Below are 25703 nucleotides of genomic sequence, written 5' to 3' on the forward strand. Positions count from 1 at the left end.
ATAAGGAGATTCAACCAACTCTGAGTTCAAACTTGAGATATTATTAGATGGGAAACTCTGAGTTTTGGGTTTCAGAACAGCTGAATTGAGCTAGTTCAATCAACTCTGAATAGACTGACTCTGAGTTAAGTGCCTGCACCACGACTATGAAAAGCCATGATCAATGGAGCTCCGAAATTACGATTCACCGTGGCAACAGCACCCAATAAAAAGACGTCCACATAGTTCCGGGTCAAAGGTAGATAATGCTTAATCATTGTTATAATATCAGAGGTGGAAACAAGTTATTGAACTAATATTCATTTTTCATGGTATCCCACAGGCAAAAAAAGAAGAAAGAATGTGGTAGCAGCTAAAAATGAAGTATAAAAATATAATTAAATCAGGTAAAGCTTTAAGCACAAAAGGTTCATGGGTGTAGGTTTCATGACTTTACAAACATTTGACATATTAACCCTCTGGGGTACTTCGGGAATGACCCGAAGCGTTTTATATATATATTTTTTTAAATCGTAGCTTCATCGGAATGGTCCGTTTTTGTGTGTATAAGTGTGTGTGTTTTTTTGTCTGTTTTGCACTCTTGATGTTTTAGAGATTCACCCCTTCACTGTTGAGTCCTTTTTTTCTGCATCCTGGCTGATTTGTAGATTGTATGCACAAAAAAACTCTGTATTTTCATATTTTTGCCAATTTCTCATTCATTTCCTATGGGGGTCATTTTTGACCCGAAGGTCCTGAGTGTGACTATTTTTTTTTATGACCACTTAGACTTTTCAAATCTTGTCCCCAATTTTTTTGGGTGTTCATATACCAAGTACCAATAAAGTCACCAAGTTTCGGACCATTCCGATGAAGCTATGATTTTTAAAAATTTTTTACAGCTTTAATAAAAATATAATATATATATCATTTTTTTAATTATATTCAATGGGAAAAAATGGGTCATAATTATTGCATAAATATTAATTATAAATCATAAAATTATCTCAAAACACCAAAAGAGAAAAAATATTATTGAAAAAAAATATTATTTCATTGATTTTACTCAAATCTTTATCTTAATCCCATCCTCCGGGTCATTTTTGACCCGAAGGTCCTGAGTGTGACTCATAAATGAAGTACCCCAGAGGGTTAAATAAATATCATTCAGTGTCTTTTTCAATGTGCAGCAGCTTTTTCCACATAGTCTAATGCTCTTTTCACATACTGTTCTCTAATCCAACATTTTTGAATTAGGGTAATGCAATTAACATTTAACTTCTACTCAGCTAACAGCAAGAATGCAGAGGCTCACAAAATGATGGGAGGACCTGCACCACCACCATTGACAGAAGAAGATGAGATGGAGGAAGAATATTAAAATCCAACAGGAAAAAAAAAGAACTGTTGCTTTTGTATTTAGCAAATAAAGATGACCAAATAAATTGTGAATAATTTGCATTTATTTAACATCTGTGGTGTATGGCATTTCAGACTACCCTTCCATCTGGTATTCTTCCATTCCATATAATTTGTTTCACTTTCTGAAGATGTGATGGGAATATGCGTGTCAATGCATCCAATCACATTGGAAATCCTAATTATTAGGTTACTTCCAGAGGTTGCAACAAGATATCAAGTGAATGTTTTGACCTGATTTCTACACCACTGACCTGCAATCCTGTGAAACTCCTCTTTGATGCTCTCATGGGTTTGTGCCCAGGAAACAACACAAACATATTCAGGAAGAGCTCACATGAGAGTGAGGCAAACTTTCCTTACCTCTCTGCATACAGTGGCCTTACTAATATACTCTGCATCCCTGATATTATATAGAAAACTATCATTAAAACATGGTACTGTTCAAATAAATATACATGTGGACATAGCAAGCAAAAAATCCTCTCCTGACTTGAAATTATTGCAGCCATCTCATCTACAGGATGCTATTTTTGTCATTTTGAAGGGTGTCCTCTTGATGAAAATATTCACAGTGAATGAATGTACCTGCAATGCAAAAAAATGCTTTTCTTTTGTCTTGTAATTTCCAGTCAAAATATCTAAAGATTCTTAAATCAATGTGTATTTTCTACATAACAAAAATTTCATAAGTGTTTAGTCTTGTTTCCTGGGGGACAAAAAAAAGCTTATTTAGCAAATTATCTGCCAATAGGGTAAGAAAAAAAAACTCTGTATGAAAAGCATTTGTGTAGCATGTATGAATTAAGTATTTAAACACTGCTGGCGCTTTAAAAAGGGGGAGGAGACCGAAAGTAACTCTGGGTTTACCAAAGAAAACCTGCTCCTGACCAGATTAGGTTCACAGAGTAAATTACCATAGTAACTGACTCTGAGAATAAGTTACCACTCTTTCAGAAACGGGCTTGACTTACCCTGCTTTCTCAGGTTTAACATACCTCCCATTCTGAAATGGAAAACCCAGAGTTCCCCTCATTTCAGAGTTAACATACTCAGAGTTTTCACTTAACCTCCTTTCTGAAACAGGCCCCAGGTCATCTTAGGCCAGAGATGACCTTATTTATGTCTTTCAAGCAAGTTCTCTCAAAGTTTGTTGACATCTATTAGAAGACTGATTGCTGACCTGGTGGCCATCTTCATCAGTGCCTTTAATATCTGCAGAATTCTGGTTCTGCGGAAGCTCTATCAGAGAAACAGACCTCACTGAAGACAGGCGGCTGTGCTGGCTGGTTGTGCGCTGTCTTATTACGCTTGGTTTCCCCAGAACACTCCTCAGCTGGACCCAGAAAAAGCTCTGTTCTGTGGGTTGCTGGGGCCACTCTAGGTAGGTTTTGGTATTGAGCATCCTTTTGAGCTTGCAGAATTTACTGGGAAGAGAAGTGGGATCGATGGGCTCCTTCAAGACCAGAATAACATCACTGAACGTCTTTCCAATGGCCCGTTGTTGGGCGAAGTAAAGCTCGTAGTTGCACCACACGCTGTTCACGAAGCTCCGCGATAACACGAAGATTACCTTAATGACGAGAAAACAAGTTAGGATACTATAAGTCTAACAAATTTTATAGTTCTGGGGATCCTTCAGCACTTCAGATTTGTCTTTTTGATTTAATTTATAACAAATGTTTTATTTTCTATGGAAGCCCATTTCCACTTCAGAATAAAAAATAAAATAAGGTTATTTGTTAAATAAAATCACATTGTGGAATATAAAGCCAAGAATATAAACAAAACTGCAATTGCAAGACAAAGTTGTGTGTTATAAAGTAATATACACTGCGTGCAGAATTATTATGTTGATTTTTCCAGGCACATTTGACCAATTCCAAACCACATTAATCTTAATAACTACTATTCATTTTGTATTTAATAATTTTTAAGTGATATATAATTGTTCATGAAGGCTGGAAATTAAAGACACCTTATAAACACCCATATTCAGGAGTGCAGAATTATTAGGCAGGTGACTCTTGAAGGCCCAGCATCTCACCCTCTTGTAACACTGTTTTAAGAATGAATCTTCCAGAATCTTGCACTAAGTTTTGGGAGTTCATTTTTAGTCCATCCCCTATCCTGAAGTCCGTTTTGCAGAGATGGACTAAAAATGAACTCCCAAAACTTACCGCCAGACTCCGGAAGGTGAATTCTTCAAACAGTGGTACAAGAGGATGTGATGCTGGTCCTTCAAGAGTCACCCTCAAACTATCAGTCTATAAAGCCTATAGTCTTCATGTGTTTTACAACACTTCAGCTTGTTATTCTTATTAAGTGGGGGTCATTTTTTAGGATTCTTTACCTAACTTAAGTCTCTGAGATCCTGACACCTTGCACTTCTGAAGACTCCAGATAGGTTGCAGTTCTGGAAAATGGTGGCGCTGCGCACTGGAAACGAAAGGGTTCCTGATGGTTTAACACTTAATTCTTCACCTTAATTCTTAATTCTTTTGCAGTTAACATGTGTCTTTTCTTTGCAACCTGTTTTTGTCTGACCCTGCTGACACATTGAGCATTTCACTGTCCAGTAGTCATGCTTTAACTGCAATGTCTAGTATTGCATTAGTATTGTATCCTTCTCAAGGGCATTTAATAGAGTTAAATCTCTTGTTTGGCTCATTTTATCTGTAAAAGAAAATGTGCCCAAATTATCCACACCTGTTTTTCCATTTCCAGCCTTCATGAACAATTATATATCACTTGAAAATTATTAAATACACAATTAATAGTAGTTATTAAGATTAATGTGTTTTGGAATTGGTAAAATGTGTCTGGGAAAAAGATATGATCAGAAAATCAACGTGCCTAATAATTCTGCACGCAGTGTAGTGTGAAACACAACTGTTCAAAAGTTTGGAGTTAGTACGATTTTTTTGTTTTAAAGAAAATTATTTATTTTATCCCGCAAGGATGTATTATTAAATTGATCAAATGTTACAGTAAAGACTTTTACATTTCTGTACAAAAGATTTCTATTTCAAATTATTGCTGTTTTTACATTTCCACAAAAATGATCATCTCTATTATTTCTGAAGGATCATGTGACACTGAAGACAGGAGTAATAACTGCTGAAAATTATTTTAAAATATATTCAAATAGAAAACAGTTCATTTAAATTATAATATTTCACAATATTTATTGTATTTTTAAACAAACAAATGCAGCCTTGGTGAGATTAAGAAAAGCATTAAAAAAAATCTTACCAACCTCAAGCTTTTGAACAGTAGTGTATAATGTTGCAACGATTGTGGGATATGAAGTCCACAACTCTATGAGATAATGTCACAAATTGTGAGATATATCGGCGTCCAATTCACAATGGTTTTATAGGCAGGATGGAATAGGCTTCTATAATTTGAAGACTTGGATATTTACATACAAACTACACTTTTGTAATGAAAGATACAAAAATCTTCTTTAAAACATTCTGGCTAATCCTAAGGGGCTCGTGTTACATTAGTTTCAGAATTGATCTCCGCACATAAACGTAACATAAATATAAATGGAACATAAATGGTTGTGTGGACGTACCTTACGACTATTTTCAATGTTCTCAATGATGTTGTCAATGATCCACTTCCCTGGAATGAAGTCTCTTTCATGGATGCAGAGGCGGTAAGGAGGCTTAGCATTCTCTAGACAAGGAAGCAGCTGGTCTCGGACCCAGTCTGCATCCGAGTGGCTGTAAGAAATGAAAGCATGAAAGGTGTAGTCCACGGTCTGACCTGAACCTTCTTTATGGGCCCTGTACTTGGCTCTGATGATCTGGTAAGTGGCTTTAAGGTACCATGGAACATTGAAAATGTAGCACAGAAGCATGATAGCAAGGACAACAACTGCCGTTGTTGACACAGAGATGATGATAATGAGTGTAATATTACAGGCTAAATGACCAGGGAAGTATTGGGATACCATTGTGTCGAGAAGACGATTGGGATGGTAACACTTGTAGTTGTTCGGCCAGTCTGTGATGGTCAACTTCCCCTTGCTTGTGGTTTCCTGTATGAAGGTGTAGAGATCACAGATACAGTGGTAAGGGTTGTTGCCTGCGGTCAGTTCACGCAGGCTAGGCATGTCCTTAAAAGACGTCAAGCTAACAAGTCCAAACGAGTTTCCATCTAAAGCAAGTGTCCTCAAGTATGGATTCCTCCAGCCAGATGGGATGAACTTGATCTTGTTGCCGCTGAGAACAAGCTCTGTCAGGTTGGATGCCTTATTGAAATAGTCCATGTCCAGCTGGTCTAGGCTGCTGTATGAAAGATCGAGGAAGATCACAGAAGTGGGGAGGCACTTAAAACAGTCGCTCGTCACACTATTATGATGAGCGATTACTTTGGTAATGGTCTGTCTCCAGTAACAGACACGGTTGCCCATATTTCGCAGCTGGTTGTGGCTCATATCAATTGTTGTCAGCTTGACAAAGTCCTCTGTCAGAGATGCCAAATCACTGAGGCTGGTAAGTAGATTATGGCTGACGTTAAAGGTTTCAAGGTTGTGTAATGAGTTTCTAGTGTCACATAGTGGGTTATAAATATAACTGTCCCTCAGATGGTTGTTAGAGAGGTCCAGAAGCTCAACATTTTTCATCTCGGGCCACGAGTCGCACGGCACACTGTTGAAGTTTACATTCCATACAATGAATTGGCGGACATGATTAAGCCAGGTAAAGCTCCAGTCGAAGCGCATTATGTCTGGATTACTGATGTCCCTGTAGAAGAAAACCACAAGAGCATAACAATTAAGATGAGATTATTTATAAGTAGGAACAATAATTGTAAAGAATTTAGTTATTCCTGTTAATGATTTAGATTTTTTCTGATTTGTACTTTTAAGGTACAAATATTTGGAACAAAGAAATGTAATGCCATTGCCAAAAGAGAACATATCATTAGGGGTGTCCACAATTAATCACATCCAAAATAAAAGCTTGTGTTTACATAATATTTGTGCGTGTACTGTGTGTAATTATTATGTATATATACACACATACACATACACACACATGCAAGTATATATTTAATGTACGCTTTTAATCGTTTGACAGCCCTATAATAAATACATTTACAATTCTTGCAAAAGGTGCATTTACACAAACATGTTTTTTTAAAACCTGTAACATTAGAATAATTATTTGAGCATTTTTCTAATCAACAGGAGTTTGTATAACTTACGAGAGAACCAGCTGTTCCAAGGTCAAGTTTGATATACTGGATCCGTGTGTTTTATTCTGTGAACGAGCAAAATCGATGAGCAGCAGTTCCAGGGCTTTAATTGGACTGATTTCCATATTTACCAGAGCCATTCTCATAACTTCCTCATTAAATTTACCCCGATAGAATGTTAGGCGTTGAGTCTTTACATGCTGCAGGCCATAAAAAATATCCTGTTTACCTGTATAATACTGGAATTCAAAAAGGTTTCGAAAACGTACCACATCAAAAGCCTTGTTTGCTAGATCTTTCAATATCATAGGAAGCACATCTGGTTTTTTGTCAAAAGCTATATCGAGCCACAAGTTGTTTGTGTTGAGGTTGCTGAAAAACCCAGGTTCATAACTATTAAAACCAGTACCAGTTTTAATAGCAAATTTGTCCAATAAGATGTTTTTCAACACATAAATGTCACGGCTTCCTAACCTACTGACCAGGGATCCACCAATGGACAGCACTTTTAACTGGGTGAAATTCAAAAAAGCAGCACCCAGAGATACTTGTGTGTACAAATTATTGGACATTTCCAAAACCTTCAAATTTGTGAGCAATTCAAGAGCTTTGAAGGGAATTTCTGTTATAGAGTTATTAAATAAGTTTAGATCCTCCAGCAGAAGGTTTCCCTGAAAGGCATCATCCATAATCAGAGAGATGTTGTTGAAATTAAGCTTGAGGACTCGCAGATGACTAAGTTTGAAAAAATCTTGTTTGCGGATGACCTGTATGGTATTGAAAGACAAGTCGAGCTCTTCCAGAGAGTCAGGCAGTGTTGTTATAGGCACATTGTCTAGCCGGAGACCTTTGCAGTCAGCTGCACGGCCATCAGATGCTATAGTACAGGAATGCTTGGCTTTAGTTGGCCATATTTGCAGAACTGCCTGGAAGCTGAAAAGTAGAGCCAGCGAAGAAAGCATTCTCACAGGATTTGCTTAGATCTGAAATAGATGATAGAGAAAAAAATATGTCAGTTATTGGATTCCTAACCTCTCAGTTTCATCTTAATGACATGGACAAGGTGCACCAAGCAAATCTAGCTCACGATGTAGTCATTTAAATGCTGTTTACATAAACTAATATTTAAAATAATAATGATATGTAATTAATGTTATATAATCATAACAAAAAGAAAAAAATTGAAAATGTGTTCATTTTTATTAGTTGTTGTTTTGCTGTTTGTTTTCTTAATGTAATAGTTTAATAAAAATAAGAAAATATTTTTGGTTTAATAATAATTGTATAAATGCGTTTACTTAAAATGATTTTTTTATAACTATAATCATAATGTTGTTAGCAGAACATTACAAATTCTATATCAATCATAGTGTCTGTTTTCAGTTCTTGGAAAAATGTAATTATCTTATTTCAACGCATTTCGCCATACTTTTCTTTATAAAGCACAACAACTTCTAATGTTGAGTTTTGAAAGTGATTGTCAAAAATCAATCCTAATGTTGCTATGTAAACAATATACCACAATTATGTAATTTTACTTTATATACATTTTCGCTATACAAATTATATTGCATACCACAAACTAAATTAAGAAGCACATCTTTTCTTATACTTGAGAACTTTTACTTTTTCAAAGTCTGTGTTTGTGGCAGAATTGGAATCCACATTGAATCCTCCAACTTCATCTGCACGAGAGTGCAATGCTCATGCACAGTAATAAATATACATCTTTTTGCTATGTGACTTAATGCTTCTGCCAAGGAAAGAGGAAATGATTAACCTAATGTCATGCTTCCTTGTAGAACAGACCCTTCATTATTGTCTTAAGTTCCTTGTTGAGTTCGATGAACTGATTCAATGTTTCACAATTTTCCCTTTTTTTCTTACCAAATTAGTGCTAAATTTACCATTGGAGAGTTATCCTGTCTATATACACTAATTTATGAAATAAATATTATTGAATAAATATAAATGAATATATTTACTGAATAAATATTAAAAGTTTTATTTTATAGAATTTTCTCACCAGAGCGGTTATGAAATAATGTAATACAGATTAAACACATATTTATTAAATCATATTCCTAAAGCATGTTACTCAATCTGAGGCTATCTACTGAATAAAGACCAAAAAGAGTAACTGATGAATGAGTGGTGAAGAAAACAGAAATTATCTTTCTAAGAAAAAAAACACTTTTTTCTTGCTCACATGTATTGAAGCATCTAAACTCTACACGATCTACCTTTTCATTTGTGAAACAGAGAAACCCATTGTGCAAATTTCAAAATAAGTAAAAGGTTTTCACATGAGAAACTATTTTTCCAGACGTGTGGGTTTACTTTATCTTCTTAACCCCTGGTTCAATAGTATCTCAGAATGGTAAACTAAACTAAATACCTCAAGAATTTCAGGGAAAGCATGTTTCAAATTACACAGTTTGATATATGTAATGATTAAACATTGGTCTAAATGATAAGTGAATACATGTCATTAAACATTTTAGTAAAACAGTATAATACAACACGTCCAAAGCATTAAAACATGTTGAAATTCATGAAATTACCGATTTTTCCTTTTAGCCTACTACTCGGCTAACACAAATAAAGTTTGATTTGGGGGGGGGAAAGTACACCTGAGGGGCGCAACTTCGCGAAAGATAAAGATGATGTTTATGAGCAGTCAACAATTATTTAGAGAAAATAAGATCACCGCTTTGTTGGGTAGGTCATCTCACTGACACTAGAATAAATATTGTGGCAATAAAAACGAGCAGGAGCTGGGACTGGGAGAAAACGAGCGGTGTTTACGAAGTTGCTTCCGTTAGTAGCCTACACGAGTAAGATGTGATTCATTTGATAAACGCTTAAAGACAAACAAACGCACACCTGCTAGCTGCTACAAACACAGGTGGTGTATAGCCTACAGACTAACTGTTAATGGTTTTAAAATCGGTAGCTAATTTTTTTGGGGGGCTGGACATGTGCATAGCGTGCTCTATTCAAAGTAAATAAAAATAACGACTTACCTCAGACGTTTCCGCGGTGAGCATATTATCATCAATGTCAGAGGGAGTTCAAGCACATCCTATCAACTTTCACTGAGTTGGTGAGTTTCTCGCTTCAGTCTGTGCCTGGCTGTTGTACGCAGACAGTACAGGTTGTAGCCTACTGCGGTGATGAACCGCCCAGTTAATGGTTCAGTTCAGCTGTGACGGTTGTTGGAAAAGTCTGTCATCATTTCACCCTCGTGTCATTTTGAAGAATGTTTTGGCTACCATTAACTTCCATTTGGACAAAAACACACTGACATTTCTCAGAATATCCTATTTTATGTCATTTAAATGTGAGTAAAGGATGACAGAATTATCATTTTTTGTGGGGTGATCCAAAAAGCCCCCCCTCCCTCTTGTTTTCTCTGATGACGTGTTTACTGGCGTGAGGGCGGGGCAACTTGTCGCTCACATGAGATCACACCACAACGATCCAATTCAACTCCCAATGGACACAATTTGAAGAAGATGAAAGTACCACCAAACATGTTTTCTTGTTCAAGAATCTGTTTCACTTATACATCAAAACTGTTTGGTTACCAAAGTTCTTCAAAATGTCTTCTTTTGTGTTTCAAAGAAGAAAGATAGGCTATGTAAATGTAAGAGATATAAAAGTAGGCTATACCAGAAATGGGGTGGGGGGTGTAAACTATCCCGTTAATAAATGATGGTAGAAATGTAATTTTGGGTAAACTTTTCCTTTAAACATTTGTGGCTGCTAACACAAAGATTGCGGTTTCCATTCCTGAGCCCTACACACCCTCAGGATCCAGAAGATGCCACTGTAATTAGAGAATTGTCTGCCTTTGCCAAAGACATCAGCTATATTAACATGTTGACACATGTTGTGTCTTCTAGCCAAGGAAACTCCCTCATTGGTACGCTTATACATTACGTTTTAGCAAAATGTACAGCTTTGTAATTGTTTTAATATGTTGTTTCACAAATCAGTGGTGCATTTGTGGTCTTTAGTTAATCTGGGTCCTGTACCATGATGGTAGTTTAACAAACTCAGGGTTACAAGATTAGTTTCGAGTTGACAAAATCAAACCAATCTATTCAGGCTTTGTTGGTCCCATGATGCTGATCATCAGCTTTCTCGGTCAACTCAGGCTTTTAAGTATATTCATTAAGTGCCTATATTAATGATTGATTAACTAAAATGATACATGTTGATTAAGGGTATAATAATTGCATACATATCTAAATCATTCAAAATTATTATTATTATAAATTAATAAATGTTAAATTAATGTTAAAAGCCAGATGCTTTAGTCTTAAAAAAACATTTGCTATGTAGTGACCTTTAATTTGGAGTAGAAACAGGGGGAATGACTTAATTGCATCAGAGGTGTGTCACTTTGCTCACAGCTGATTGGTCCAATTTCAGTTTGAGATGTCTTATCCAGAACATAACCTGCCATGGAGCAGGTTAGCTATGGAGCATAAGTTACTATGGGGATGAACACAGCTAAAAGCCAAACCTCTTTAATGGAACCTAAAACCCAGGATTGGCACAAACTAAGCTTAAACATTTCTGGTGAGCCAGCTAAACCGGCTTCATTGTATAGGCCCCTGCTCTAGTAATATTATATATATATATATATATATATATATATATATATATATATATATATATATATATATATATATATATATATATATATATATATATATATATATATATATATATATATATATATATATATATATATATATATATTTTTTTTTTTAAATAATGCATAATTTTCTATTGAATTAGTATGATGCTCAAAACCACATATTTTGTTTTACTGCACCTAATGTGTGTTTCATAAAGAAATACATTACCTTACATTATATAGTTTTGCTTTTCACAATCAGAAACATCTTATGTTTACCATTTAAATGAAAAAAAGATGATTGTATGTTTTGGTGATTAAACCAATATTTACATTAGCCTACATGTCACAATTTTGAAGGAATGGTTTGGTGAAAAGCAACATATAGCACAATAGCAAGTTTATACATATCCATAGCAAGTAAATACATATATTTTTTAACAAAGAAAACATTGATGAACAATACAAAACATAAATACAGTAGATGCTTTTGTTATTTATTTTAATGCACATTTTCAGGGAAACATTTAATGTATAATTATATGTTTCTGTATTTTACAATGTCTTCAACCCCTTTAGAAAAAAAATTGCTGACTTTTGGTAACCAGTTATAAATACGAATTATTAAGTGCAAGCTTACACAACTGCAAGATGCTTTGAGCAGTAAACCGTGCTGAGCGTCCCTACATGAGAAAACACTCCCTGCCACAAGTCTCGGGCAAAAAAACAACAAAAACACGATGCATAGCAAATGACAGACGATAAAAACACAGTGGCCTCGCAACACCAGTTACAGAGTAAAAAACGAATAAAAAATTAAACATGTAACAGTTGTTTACAGTTGTGACTTTGTGTGATCTAAATTGAAAGACCCTGTGTCATTTACACTGCCGATTTAGAGTGTGTGTGCGCGTGTCGGTGTGTATCTAGATTCTGCTATATGTCAGAAAGGTAAACGTTTGGCTTCGAAGCACAGTGGAAAAGTTAGAAAAGCTCTCTGATGAAAATTACACAACATTGGTTTGGCACTACAACGTTCCTGCATTTAGTGCAGTGTAGCACATTAGGCCAAGAGACAGAGGTACGAGTACACGGAGAGGGCAACAGTGCTGTGGCATTCAACATGCAAACAGAAGGTTAGCATAAGTACCTAATGCAAAATGTGTAAAGCAACACTGCAGTCAGTCCCTGGACTATTTACATGGCTTATATGACACTTTAAATATCTCACGATGCCCAAACATCAACCCAGAGATCCATATGGAAGTACAAAACAAATGTTTGATTAGATTGGCAGATTGTGTCACCAGTAGAGCAAAAAACAGAATGGCACAAGACATAAAAAAAAGAGTCAATCTTCTGAAAACACAATGCACTTCTGGTAAATTAGTAATCAATTCGTTCATAACATCATTGTTTCACTCCTGCTCCCAAAATACAGCGTGGAAAGAACAAGGTTAAAGACAAATTTGGCATTTGGGGTCAGTTGCTCTGAGAGAAAGAGAAAAACAGAAATAGTGGTGGGGTGCATGTGTGTGTGTGTGTGTGTGTGTGTGTGTTAGGGGCGCAGATGACAATTAGAGACGATTATGTGCTAGTTAGAAAGTTCTTGTATGAGCATGTTATTTCTCCCTTTCTGTAATGTAAGACAACTATCATAAAGTTTTACCGCTGAAGTGATGATCAAATCAAATTATATGAAGTAAAATGGTGACAGATTTACACTCAGAACACCTTAGTGCAGAATGACTGTTTAGATCCATCAGGAATGCTTTCTATTCCCATAGGCAGCAATGGTGAAGATCAGCATATGCAGAGCATTACAATTAAAACAACATTATAATTAAGCCTCTTTACACCGCAACTACAAAATGCAACCTCATATTACATGTACCAAAGCTTATTTGAATGCAAAAATGTCATGAGCATGAAAAGTACAGGCATCAAGGATGCACGAGAAAGATCATTTCTGTTTGTTAAACACAGTGACGTACCGAGATAATCTGGCTATTATGGATTCTGGTTATTCTTCCTGTCCACCCACTGAGCAAAAGCAGTTGAATCTGTATTGGTTTTGTATCGTTTTTTTGGAGTTCACATTTCTAATAGTGACTGATACGTGATTTCAAACTTCTTAAACAGGCACAAACAAATCAGCTGTATGTACTCCTGGAATAACATTCTGCGTCAGGTCGCAGCGACTCAATGGAAAGACAAAGCCAGCAGATTCTGCAGGTTCTGCTCAGTTTGCAGGTTGTGCTTAGGATTTGACCCTTACAGCTTAAAGGGACTCATCCTTGTTTTAAGGCTTCAGAACTGTCCTAATGGCACACAATGGAAAAATAAAAGAATTTATAACAGTGTGTTCATGTTTCAGCATGTACTCGCTTGTGTAACTCAGTAATTCTACATACCAACGAAAAAGTAACACTTTAAAATAAGGTTCAAATCATTAGTTAACGTGGATTAACAATGATCAGTGCACATTAATTTAATTAAATGTTCATTTCTTACATACACTAATATATTTGTAGCATTACAAGCTGTATAAATGAACATTAGTTCATGGATTATGGACAAACATGAATTTACAATGAACAATAGTATAATAAATGTTAAACAACAGTGTATTAACATTAACTTGAACTAAATACTGCATGTTAGTACATGATACCCAATGCATTAACTAATGTCATTGAACCTTATAAAGTGTTAACGAGAAAACTAACCAAGTTACCATGTCTAAGTGTAGTTAGCAAAGCAGTCTTCTGAAACATCTGGATGACGGCACTAACATTTTGCAAGCAATGTACAAATCTCATGTATTAGATATTTGAATATACAGTATATAAGTCTAAATGCTTGCTTTCAGGCTGATGGCATGAAACAGTTCACTTACATAACACTGGTGTTTGGTATGATAAAGCATTTTTGCAAAATGAGAGACAATTTCAGGCATTTTCTCGGCCCTTCAAAGAAAATAATTGCTCAGAATAAGAAACAAGAAACACAGTTTATATAGAGACCAGCTGCTCCCCTGCAGTTTAGTTGGACCGGTCAAGGTACTCATGCTCTGCTGACCTTAGCATAAAACTTGTTTTCATTTGACCCGTCAGGATTCATTGGATCTACAGGAGCCAGTGTGCCGCAGCAGCCAGCAGCAGAGCCGACCCCAGGGTGGAGGCTAGCGAGGTGGAGAGGGGCCCACCGTTGAACACCAGCTTGTAGGACACCACCTCCTGTTGCAGACCGTTCTCCTCCGCCAGGCAGCGGAACACGCCCTCCTTCAGAGGCAGGTCAGGGGTGGGTGCCAGCACACAGGAGGAGCCAGAGATGGTGCAAGGATATTGCTTGATGCAGTTGTCTTTCTCCCAGCGGTAAGTGGCATGATAGGATCGCACGGGGCATGGTAGCAGGACCGGTCCATCTTTATCCACTACAACTTGTTTGGGAATGGTACTGCGTGCCTTATGAGCTGTATCCCACAATTACAGGAACATTTTAGTGTATTTGAAACCCTTTTTAATACAAATACATTTATTTTATATATACACTACTGTTTAAAGGTTTGGGGTCAGTACGATATTTAACGTTTTTATGTCTCTTATGCTCGCCAAGGCTGCATTTATTTCATCAAAAATACAGTAAAACAGTTATATAATGAAATATTTTTACAATTCAAAATTGTAAAAAGCTGAATTTTCAGCATTATTACTCCAGTCTTCAGTGTCACATGAATGACTCATAAATCAGTCTAATATGCTGATTTGATGTTCAAAAACTGATTAATATTTATGTGGAAAGGGTAAGAAATATTTTTCAGGATTTTTTTGATGAATAGAAAGTTCAAAAGAACAGCATTTATTTGAAAAATATTTTTGTAACAATGTAAAAATATTAATTTATTTTATATCATAAATGTATAAATACATAGTATATATTGCAGACATGATACTACTATTAATGTCTCTCTCTTCTGAACAAATCACTTGCTTTACTATTACAGGGCTAGAACATTTTTATGTATTTATTTTTATTTATCAAGTGTTTATTTGTCTATATCATTTTTTAAAAGAGGTCATTTTCAATGGCATTAAATTCTGTTAGGTCAGTGACTTCCGGAAAGAAAAAATGATATGGCAAGTGATATGAATATAAAAACTATATTTAGAAGGAATGCAAAAATGGGTTTCATTGGGAATTTAGGTAGAAGAAGCTGAAACTGTTTGGAAATCTTTCAAATTCTCAAGTGCTATAAAGGGTTCAGAGATATGACAAGAAAAGCTTTAAAAGTCTAAAAGACAATCTACCTGTAGCATTGCCGCAAACCGAAGCACTGGAGTGGTCAAGGGTCTGAACAAGGGTCCTGATTTCAAAATAGGGAGAAGAAAAAAAAACTCAGGATACTTTGTCAGGAAAAACAGTAATGCATCATTGTGTCGGGATATTTGTGAGTGCATGTCTACCCAGTGCTAATGTTGTAGCCTGCTGGGATTGCAGTACACTTCCTCTTGGACGCTTCCCACGCACAATATGGATCTCGCGAAAGGATGCATTCCCTGCAGCTGACTCCGTAGCGACTACAGTCAGCCAGGGGGAGGCGCTGCACTTCAAGCTCTGTGCCAATATAGAGATGACCCTGGCAAAAAGCAGAATTCAGAGGTGAAAGGTGCCATCTGGCTCCCATCAAACTCTATTTTAAATATCTGTGTGAACAGCCTTTGAATTACTCTCTCACTGTAATGTGCAAATAGTGATTCAAAGCTATATATAATTATAGTTCAGCGGAACAATATGTCCTACCGCTGCAGGCTAAAATTGGCTGTGAGTTCACATCATTAAAATGTGGGTCTGTACCTTTTTAGAGTCAATGGCCATGTTAATTACGGGACTATCATCGTGGAATAAAGAGTACTGCGCTATGATAAAGGCTCCTTCTATGGCATGGAGCACCTTCAGGACTTTACCCTTTTCTGTACAGGAGACACAGGAAAAATTGCATTAGAAAAGATAGAAAAACAATAACAGAATGAGAAGAAATTATATTGGTGCAATATTGAATATCTTTTCACTATTAGAGATTAGAGAGTACCCCCCAAGCAGTACTTCCATGCTCCTTAGCATATTTCTCTGCGATTCACAGTACCTGTGCCCAGATAGATGACGCTGTAGTGTTCATCATTGACAGCCAAGACTGTGTCTGCCACAATATGTGTGAAGTGGTCATGGACTGGCAGTTCCAGAGGAGTTTCGTCAACCGGGGTGATCATGTCCTCAATCTCAGGGTGATCCTTGATCACAGTCAGGATCTTCTGGTTATGAGCCTGAGTGTTGTTCTTGAAAGCACACTGGATAAAGGCAAACCACACACATGGAGAATCAGGTTGTGCCTTTTTTCTGAAATTGTAGGATAATATTTGATAGATGCATTCAAAATTCATTTAAAGGCACAATATGTCATTTTTGCTCATTCAAAACAAAGGGGTAGCTTGATGACAGCTTGATTTCGCGGAATCATAGGAGTTGTTGTCTTCACCTCTACAGCAGGTGGAAAAGAATCCGAAGGGACCCGGGCAGAAGTCAAATTCATGGATAAGCTAATGTATTGAGGATTTATTAACATTACTGTAGTATGAAGCAGGGTGGGGCTGAAAGCCGTTGGAGCGGAACGAGGCCGCTGGAGCGATTGCTAATGAGAGACAAGCGCAACCACAAGCGAAGCAGGGAAGCTTTTGTGTCGCAGACGAGCACTTCCGCTTCTTCTGGTCATGCGTATGTGGGGTAACGCAGTGCTGTTTTATCATATTAGATACATTCGAGTGTGTTGAGTTATGTTATAATGCTTCTCTGTGCGTTTGCTCGGCGGCTACTATGAGACATTGGTTGCACACTGCAGTAAGCTAGATCAATATTAGGCATGTTAAAACATGGTATTCGCAGTAAATCAAGAAAACGAGATTTAAACAATAAGACTAATTGTGTTGAGTTCAGTTTTCTGTCGATGAGTGTATCCAAACAGTTGCTCACCTGTCTAGTAAAACACATAATATACTAAAGCATCTTTGGTGTTTCCATGGTTTCTGCTAAATAAAACTGGAAATTGAGGGTAACACGTGTATGATGTCATGTCGTGATGTCGTGCGACGCACGGTCCGTGTCCTGGTTGAAATGGATAACACTGGTCAACAAAATATATAACATTGTTCTAGTGTTTTTTGGATATTTTAATCCAAAATCTTACATATTGTGCCTTTAATAAATGTAATAATATGTATTATAACATGACTGTCTGCTGGCACATAATTATGCCTTTGACTGGTTGATGTTTCGGTGCACTGTACCGTTCCAGGACGAGGGGTCGCCAAAGGTGAGTTGTAGCCCTTCAGTTTGGATGTAGAAAAGGCTTTGTCAATGTCTTCAATGGAGTACGCACACACTACAGTGGTGTTCCTATAGAAAGACATAAACATGGAAAACAGATTTGAATCATGTACAGATAAAAGTAACAAGTTAATAAGTACAGTAGCGATGCAACATAAAATTATGGCCGATAATTATTTTAATGTTTTTGTAACAGTTCATTGTGTTTGGACATTGTGTTGTTTTCTGTTTTCACTGTCACCCAGCCTGAGTTAGTTTGTTCATTTGTCACCATGGTTACTAATTGTATTAGTCATTGTTTTCTTGTTCTCTTTGTTTTCTCACAGTATTTCTGCCTGCGTTTCAGTCTTCTATTGTCGGTTCTCGTTTACGCTGAGTTTGGTTATGTTAGTCTTCTGTTATTAAAGCCTTTCTACATTAATCGTCTTCATCATGCACTTTCACACACCATGCTTAGCAAAGAGTGACAGTTTTGGCCAATAACTGATGAAAAAGCCAACATAAATCTCTTATTTTTTCTTCCATTTTCTGTACTATACTATATTAGCCTGACAAGCCAGACCCACATCAAGATATTGGGTCTGGAAACTCACCATTGACAGGGCTCAATCCGAGGGGCAGGATAAACGGTTGTCTTACAAATTCCCTCTGCATGCAATTGGATAGCGCCATGAGCGTCACAACCAACCAGAGCAAAGAAGAAGCCGAAGCCGAGCTAACGTTAGTTGATAGACTTTCGCCGTATCCGGTAGGCAAAACTTCGAACATATCTTCTTTTCTTAAGAATGACTTCAGTGCCGTTCTTTGTTCTTTTCTCAAAGAAAAGCTTAACTCCAAGTCTTCCAGAGTCGCGGCCAAAGCCGATTCAAAAGACCGCTGTTCGTCAGTTTCTGTGTTTACGAGTAGCACGCAGAACCTCCGCAACTCTGCCGTGACGTGCCGTCATTATGTTAAGCCCGCCTACCGACTCTACACACGCTGTGATTGGCCTGACCAGAGTTTGGTTTTTCCAGCTCTCAGGTCTACCGAGAGATGCTAGACTACACTCGCGGCAAAATACATTTTCTGCCGCTAGGGTGCGTCTAGATTTCTAGGCTAATACTATATACTTTTGTCACAAAAAAATTTTTTGGGATCCAACATTATAATGAAAGTTTTAAATGATAAAGTTTTTAATGATTATCTTTAAGTAAATGTTAATGTGAAAATAGGTGAAATGAGCATGCACAGTTAAATATCCAATTGATAAATTGAAAAAAGGAATGTAATATTGATCAATATGGTACCAATAGTTCTTATATATATATTTTTTTATATACCTTTATAAAAGAAGGTTTGAAGTAAGCACAACTGACACTTTTTATCAGTGTTTTGAGTAATAAAATCTATAGAGATATATTTTTTGATGCCATGCCAGAGGCATTATCCAACGGCCTGGTGTCAAATGTCTTCCTACTCACTTTTAGACTTCATATTTGCTTACCAGGAATTGGAGAAGAGGCCATATATCAACCCCGTGCGGAGATGAGAGGTCAGAAAGGCCTGTTTGAAGTTGTTGTACTGAACAGGAGTTCCAGCTTTCCCACACATCACACGTGCCTTCAGGAATGTGGTCCAGGAGCTGGGCAGCATATTCTGAAGCCCTCCCTCATCAACCTGAGCCACAGATGCAAAGGCTATCACAAACCTTGAGTCCTCACAACAGTGTATCTGAAGCAGGAATGGATTAAGATCTTGTTACCATGCAGACTCGTCCTATCCGTGCCCTGTAAGGCTCTTCATCAAGATTGGCTGTACTGTTGACCTCACTGAAGAAGAAATAGATCTCATCTTTGAGTTTCTCTTTGTGTGGTATCACAGCGGCTCCTGCAAACTGGGGATCTGGGAGAGAGGGTGAGAGCAGATTTATTATTTTCATAAAGTCTTTGAACCTTATATCTTAGTTAAAATAAATAAGTTAAAAGTTAAATAATTTTGTTGATGTTTAAAATGCTCTCTCCTAACCCAGCTTAATATGTAGAGATTTAAGTAAGCCGTTGCTATCAATATTTGAAAGGCCCAAAATAAATGATTTATAATATATATTCCATATACTACCATTCAAAACGTTTGGGCTCAGTAAGATTTTAAGACTGTAATACTTTTATTCATTAAATTGATCAGTGATGGTAAAGACTTTTAGATTATCACAAAAAGTATATATATTTCAAACAAAACTTGTTCTTTTGAATTTTATATTCATTAAAGAATCCTGGGGGAAAGTATCACGGTTTCTACAAAAATAGTAAGCATTAGAATCGTTTTTAACATTGATAATAACAATAAATGTTACTTGAGCACCAAATCAGCATATTAGACCGATTTCTGAAGGATCATGTGACACTAATGTGATGAAAATTCTGCTTTACCATCACAGTCAGGAATAAATTATATATTAAAACAGAACTGTTATTTTAAATTGGAATAATATTCCACAATATTACTGTATTTTGGTGAACATAAGGGGCTTGTTTCGAAAACATTGTAAAAATCTATATATTTTATTATTATTTTTAAAATGTATTTGTATTATTATTTTATTTCTGGTCAAATTATTTAAACAAACTCTTTTTAAGCTGACATTGCAGGCTCCATTAGCTCAGTCCTTCAAGAAAATCTCTAATGCTCTAAACTGCTAATGCAGTACAGATAACAGCTTTCAACTCACTCTGTAGCCATTTATTCTCTGTCTTCAGCTGCTTTTTGGAGCCATATGTGCGACGGATAGTGCCGGTCTGCCCTGCAACCGCTGACAGAGCAGAGTACAGATTCCCATCTAAATAAGGAGAGAGAGAGACAGAGAGAGAGATAAGTATATCCATCAGCCAAACCTCTGTGACTATGTTCCTGTCAAATCAAAGATTCCCTTAAACTTTGATTCAAATTTAGCAATGTTTGCAATACTTTGATCCTCAAAGTAAAAAGGGCTGCGAACGCACTGCAAACTACTTCCTTCTGACTGACAGATGGAGACATTGTTGAGACATGCAACTTCTTTCAGCATCAGTGTTGACCTTTCAGCTCTGCTAAACTCACATGGCATATGAAATACTCAACTTTGTATATGACATTTAAAACTCTAAAGAAAAGGGCAAGATCTCTTTTGTCATATACTACAGGGACTGTTGATCTTTTTGGAATTTGTTCTTTTACATAGCCTCTGAAACTTCTAAAGAGATCTGACAAGATTTAAAGCTTTGAGCATGTCATGCATCGCTTTTACCAAATGGATCTCTGTTCTCTGAGGGATTTATGTCAGGTCAGGATAAAATTCATTAAAAGTTACATTACAGTCTGCTCTACTTCGGAAACAAATACCTATTAAAATGAAAGAACTAAATAAAACGAAACAGCAAAAAACATTCTCTCCCATCTTCTTCGTATTATCCCATTCCTCTCCTCTCTCACTACCTGCTGACAGACTGATGGAGCGCTGAGAAGGGAAAGGTGCCAAGATGTTAGACGCTGATGTTTCCCCTGGCATGTCCGTCAGTTCAGTGTCATTTACCTGGATGAGAGAGATGACGTGATTATTCAGTAATTCTCAGGCGTTTATTAACACTGTAGCACTGAGAAATCATACCACTTTTTAGCAGGAAAGGTACTGAAAACTTTTTTCATAATATTATTAATCCACTAAGTATGTGTCCCACATTTCAGGATGTCAAACTCTCATTTTATTGTACTACTTTCAGTAGCCTTTTTAAATCTAAACAGACAGTGGTGGAAACTGTTAAATAATTCGGTTATAAATCACACCCACGGCAGAGCGACACAAAAGTGTTCACAATAATACAGAAGCAGTTAAATAAATAGCCTGGATTCTGGCAAAACAGCTGAGCTCAGAGGGAAAACTGGTGTTATTTCCTTCACTTTTTTTAATGTAACCCACAGAAAATGCTAAAGCGTATGAAATAGATTGAGTAATATTTCACAAGTGTCTTCCCAACATAATTTGTTTTATTAAAGGAACCTGAAATGTCTGCATTTAGCAGTTGTGAACCTTTTCACAGGCCTTTTGTCTTCATAGTTAGACCGATATTGTGATGTATCATTGTTGTCTAGCAAAATATTGATTATCGTAGAATTGCTGTATCGTGATATTGGTATCGTGAGTTGTGAGTTACCCTGTGATTCCCACCCCTAGTCCTAATCGTAAACGCATTTGTGGTTTGCTTACAGATGGAGTTTAAACTGCTTCTGGATTGTGAGAGTCGCATATATAATGGCAGGTAAAGCATCTTACCAGGAGCCAACATTTAGGAGAACCCGCTCTTGTCCCACACACCACGAACGAATCACCGACTTTCTCAATTAATGTGATGAAATTATCACACTCTTGCTATAGAATGATGGAGAAAAAAAAACACGATGTCAATGCAAAACATACAGACATCATATATTATAATTTATAGAAAGAATATAATTGCTAAACACAGTATATGCCATCTAATTTTGGGCTTGGAGAGGCTCTTTCTTTTTCCTTTTTCTATATTAATTGGATTTTGCAACTTCAGCATAAACAACCCAACAACCATCTTTATTTAGATTTTAAAGGAGCCCATCTCTCATGTGTTGGCTTTCTGTCTGTGCCATTACCCTTAAAAAAATAGCCTCATTCAGTCAACTCTGAGTGATGACCTGCTCATCATGGATGCCTATTTCTGTAGATGTTGAACCAGGGCAGTGAATCCAGCCAGGCTCCCGCTCAGGAGCGTCTGCGATAAATGTTCCGATTACAGTCAATTTCAGAACTCACTATCTATTATAATCCAGCTAAACCTGATGTGTGTAATTCACACAGAGGATTTATGAGAAATGGGTAACTGGACACATTGTTCTAGTCACTTCTTGTGCACAGTTAGATTTGCGAGTGATTTGAATCGCACGGCTTAAACGAGTCAAGATAATCCTTTTCTTTGCTTGAAATGGCAAGCAGCCTTAGGTCTGAACTGACTGAATATTGTGGGATTGTCTCTCTTACCTTCCATGCTGATGATTTGGAGACACACATCTCTTTTGCATTCTCATCCATTACCACAGGGATCTGTGAGCAGATCAACAACATTACTAATCATGCAGCCTTGCATACATAATAATGTAGGGATAAACTGTTCTCATCATTTTAGAGCTATAATTGTTCTATAATTACAATGAGAAAACAGGACATAAAATGTAATGGCTGTAGTAAAATGATAAGCTATAACTATCCCTCCTTGCTTTTATGCAACCACAAGTATTACCTCCATTATAAGGCATTGTTCTACTTCATAAATAATAGCACCGTTTTGTTACTTGCCGAGTACCAGCTATCTAGGTCAGGATTTAGAGCAGTGATAGATCTACTTTAGCTCCAGGTTATGGTGTCATCCCCCCTACCTGCGTGTCATGCACTCCTTTATCACTGAAGCTGAGCTTATAGATGACCCCTTGGCCCCCCACGTACAGGACATCAGTTTCCTGTTGGTGGTAAACCGTTGTGTAGTTCTCCGGTTTCATGAAGCGAAACCGAGGGGATTCTAAAGATAAATGAAATACAATGTTTTTGACAGTCTTTATATGTTGTAGCCTACACATTGTAAAAATTAATAATTTACGTCTAGTAAATCAGTGGTTCTCAGTCGGTGGGTTGCAATTCAAAAATGGGCCACAGGGGAAAACAATGCAAATAATAAAATGCAACTAGCCATAAAAAATGTGTATAGTTAGGATAGCAAAATAAAAAGGCTTCTTATATGAGCCCAAATGCTTCATCTATCTTTTGTTGTTGAGATCAAAGGCTGTGCATTCATTTAGCTTTGTTTTGGTCCAAATCCATCACTTGTTTTATAGTAATGGCTAATATTTGGTCCAGTGTTGATCACACGCTGTTGTATACATTAACAAAAGTGTCAATTTTCCTCTTCAGAGTGTTCTATATAAATCATTTTGCATATTGTTGGACCTGTCCTTTTGTTAAATGTTATGTTAAATATGATTGAATTGCCATCACTTGATTTCCACAGTCAGATCTGGTTTTAGAGAACTACGGATCTAAATGATTAGCTCAAATGCCTTAGCCGCGTTTGTGGGCGTTTTTCATTGGACCTAAATGGAGAATACTGTCAAATGTGGTTGTCAGGGGTAACCGTGAAATTGAAATTGTTTTGATACAGCGTTGTATAAAGCGGAGCTTCGCGCTTATTTCATAAAACTAACACGTTGCAACAGGTGTTTGTCTCGGTGTGCGCTGGTAGAGATTTCATCTCAATCAATAACTGGCTATTCGAAGGGAGGGCTGAGGTGGTCGAAAAACCAGGGCAGACCAGTCTGAGCCGGTTTCTATTTGCATATAAAGGTCTCTTTTTCCATAACACAATACTTTGGTTTATCAGAGAATTAGTCTCCCGATCGCATCCTTCGTGATTCAAGAAGACGTGCGCTGAATTGAGGACGAGTCGTTGTCCATGGTGCTGAAGTGGGCGTTCAAAACCAACAAGCTCATTGGAGTCTCATCTTGAGCTCTCACGGTTTCTCATATGTGTTGCTATTTGAAAGAGGTTGTAGTATCCCGTAACACCGAGGGGGTGACCGTGAGACAAGTTGATGTTTTTAAACAAATACATGGCCCATATCGACATAGAAGTCTGTGAACGTGCTTGGAATAAATAATAAAGATGGGTTTCGTGGAATTTTCCATGGGCTATTTTGCATCTACGAGTGTGTGTTTTCCCAGGATCGCATGTTGTAGCCTACCCTGTGTCTTGGAAATGCATCAGTTGCTGCAGTGCCATCATTCCCGTTAGCTCGCGCACCTGCATTGCAGCTCTGTAGATTGCGTCCTATGCTTTTCTTAAAACATACCCACTTGCTGCGTATCCTACAGGAAATTTGCTTCGAAATAGCGATGTCATTCAATGCATTTACATTACTTTAAGCTATAAAGCGAATGGTCGTTTCAGAAAATGACTTATTCAGTAACCTCCGGGAAGATTCAGGAGCTTGTTTACTCATGCCAATCCATACACCACATCTCTTAAGGAGATGTTACTATGACTACACAGTCAGAAATCCTTCCAGCATCCTTGTATGAACCTTCAGTTATACTTAATACATACATGTTGGCATTGACTCTATACGACGCTTCATTTTTATAAGTCAGTTAGTAATTAGCCTAACGCGATGCATTTACATTTATTTTTTCGTTGTAGTCTAGGCTTGCGTACTCTTAACCATGATTAATATCAATATACGTCATGATGTAAAGTCATGACGTGCATATTGTTTTTTGTTTTCAAATACATCTCGGCTTGCTTCAGTTTACTAACATAGCAATTTTGACTTGTTTCCTTCTTAATGGAATTCTTCCAGACTTATTACGCAGTATTTTTTTCCCGAGGGGAAAATTAAGATTAGCAATTTCTGCTTCAGAAAGGATAAACATGACATCAGAAGCTGAGAACGAGAAATTTCCAGACCTCTCCACAGAATCCGTAGCAGAATGAAACATTGAAGAAAATCAAGCCTTACCCATCACGGTAAATTTCAGCCGAGGTAAGTTTTCGGCCAAAACCACAGAGAACAGAGTCGCCAGTACGAGCAGATTCATGTTTCGGAGTGAGGCTTTAATTAGATTGACGACTCGTTAATATAAGTCTTATCTTAAATAAGGGCTGATGTTGTTTTGCAGAAGTGTGCGTGGTAAGCGCGCTGCCTTGTCCCTCGGACCTCTGTGAGAATCTGAGCGGTAATTGCCTTCACGTCACACCTTCTGAAAGAGAGAGAAAAGGGCGAGCAGACATGCGCTCACGCGGATTGACAACTAGAGTGAACTAAACACTTTATTTATTAGTTTCATGCATTGTAATGCATTTTAATTAAATATATTCCACTGTAATACACTTCAGTTTGTAGATCTCATAGACACTCTACATATTATAGGGGTGTAACAAACATTATAACATTTAGAAATATTTATAGGCCTATTTCCCCCCCATTTTGGGGGAGATGTTAAATACCCAGTATTTTAACCTTTTGCATG

The 25703-nt window shown here is 37.0% G+C and overlaps 2 protein-coding genes across 2 annotated transcripts; both read right to left on the minus strand.

Annotated features, from left to right (window-relative positions):
• Positions 1–1426: 1426 nt before the first annotated feature.
• tlr18 (toll-like receptor 18) lies at positions 1427–9756 on the minus strand. The gene is made up of 4 exons (XM_079836079.1): positions 9639–9756; positions 6622–7595; positions 4982–6158; positions 1427–2971 (listed from the first exon to the last, which is right to left on the minus strand). The coding sequence occupies exons 2-4, from the start codon at positions 7572–7574 to the stop codon at positions 2528–2530; spliced, it is 2574 nt and encodes an 857-aa protein (XP_079692205.1). The 5' UTR covers positions 7575–7595; positions 9639–9756; the 3' UTR covers positions 1427–2527.
• Positions 9757–11767: 2011 nt separating this feature from the next.
• Positions 11768–25404, minus strand: LOC307139139 (semaphorin-7A). The gene is made up of 14 exons (XM_079838005.1): positions 25193–25404; positions 23063–23202; positions 22668–22730; positions 21930–22025; positions 21095–21191; positions 20352–20459; positions 19386–19525; positions 19128–19300; positions 17605–17713; positions 16410–16611; positions 16121–16236; positions 15730–15902; positions 15574–15629; positions 11768–14738 (listed from the first exon to the last, which is right to left on the minus strand). The coding sequence occupies exons 1-14, from the start codon at positions 25269–25271 to the stop codon at positions 14392–14394; spliced, it is 1899 nt and encodes a 632-aa protein (XP_079694131.1). The 5' UTR covers positions 25272–25404; the 3' UTR covers positions 11768–14391.
• Between the last annotated feature and the right edge of the window lie 299 nt (positions 25405–25703).

Source organism: Gobio gobio (genome assembly GCF_949357685.1).
Source record: "Gobio gobio genome assembly, chromosome: 15".
In the NCBI taxonomy this organism is placed as follows: domain Eukaryota; kingdom Metazoa; phylum Chordata; class Actinopteri; order Cypriniformes; family Gobionidae; genus Gobio; species Gobio gobio.

Bases quoted from the DNA above. Each gene is read 5' to 3' on its own strand.
- tlr18 (XM_079836079.1), bottom strand. From the start codon at position 7,574: ATGCTTTCTTCGCTGGCTCTACTTTTCAGCTTCCAGGCAGTTCTGCAA. The intron at 6,159-6,621 runs GTAAGTTATACA...TTTCTTCTACAG, and splicing joins TTGGAACAGCTGGTTCTCTC to GGACATCAGTAATCCAGACA. The intron at 2,972-4,981 runs GTACGTCCACAC...CTCGTCATTAAG, and splicing joins ACATTGAAAATAGTCGTAAG to GTAATCTTCGTGTTATCGCG.
- LOC307139139 (XM_079838005.1), bottom strand. From the start codon at position 25,271: ATGAATCTGCTCGTACTGGCGACTCTGTTCTCTGTGGTTTTGGCCGAA. The intron at 22,731-23,062 runs GTAGGGGGGATG...ATCTGCTCACAG, and splicing joins AAGGAGTGCATGACACGCAG to ATCCCTGTGGTAATGGATGA. The intron at 22,026-22,667 runs GTAAGAGAGACA...ATCATTCTATAG, and splicing joins CCAAATCATCAGCATGGAAG to CAAGAGTGTGATAATTTCAT.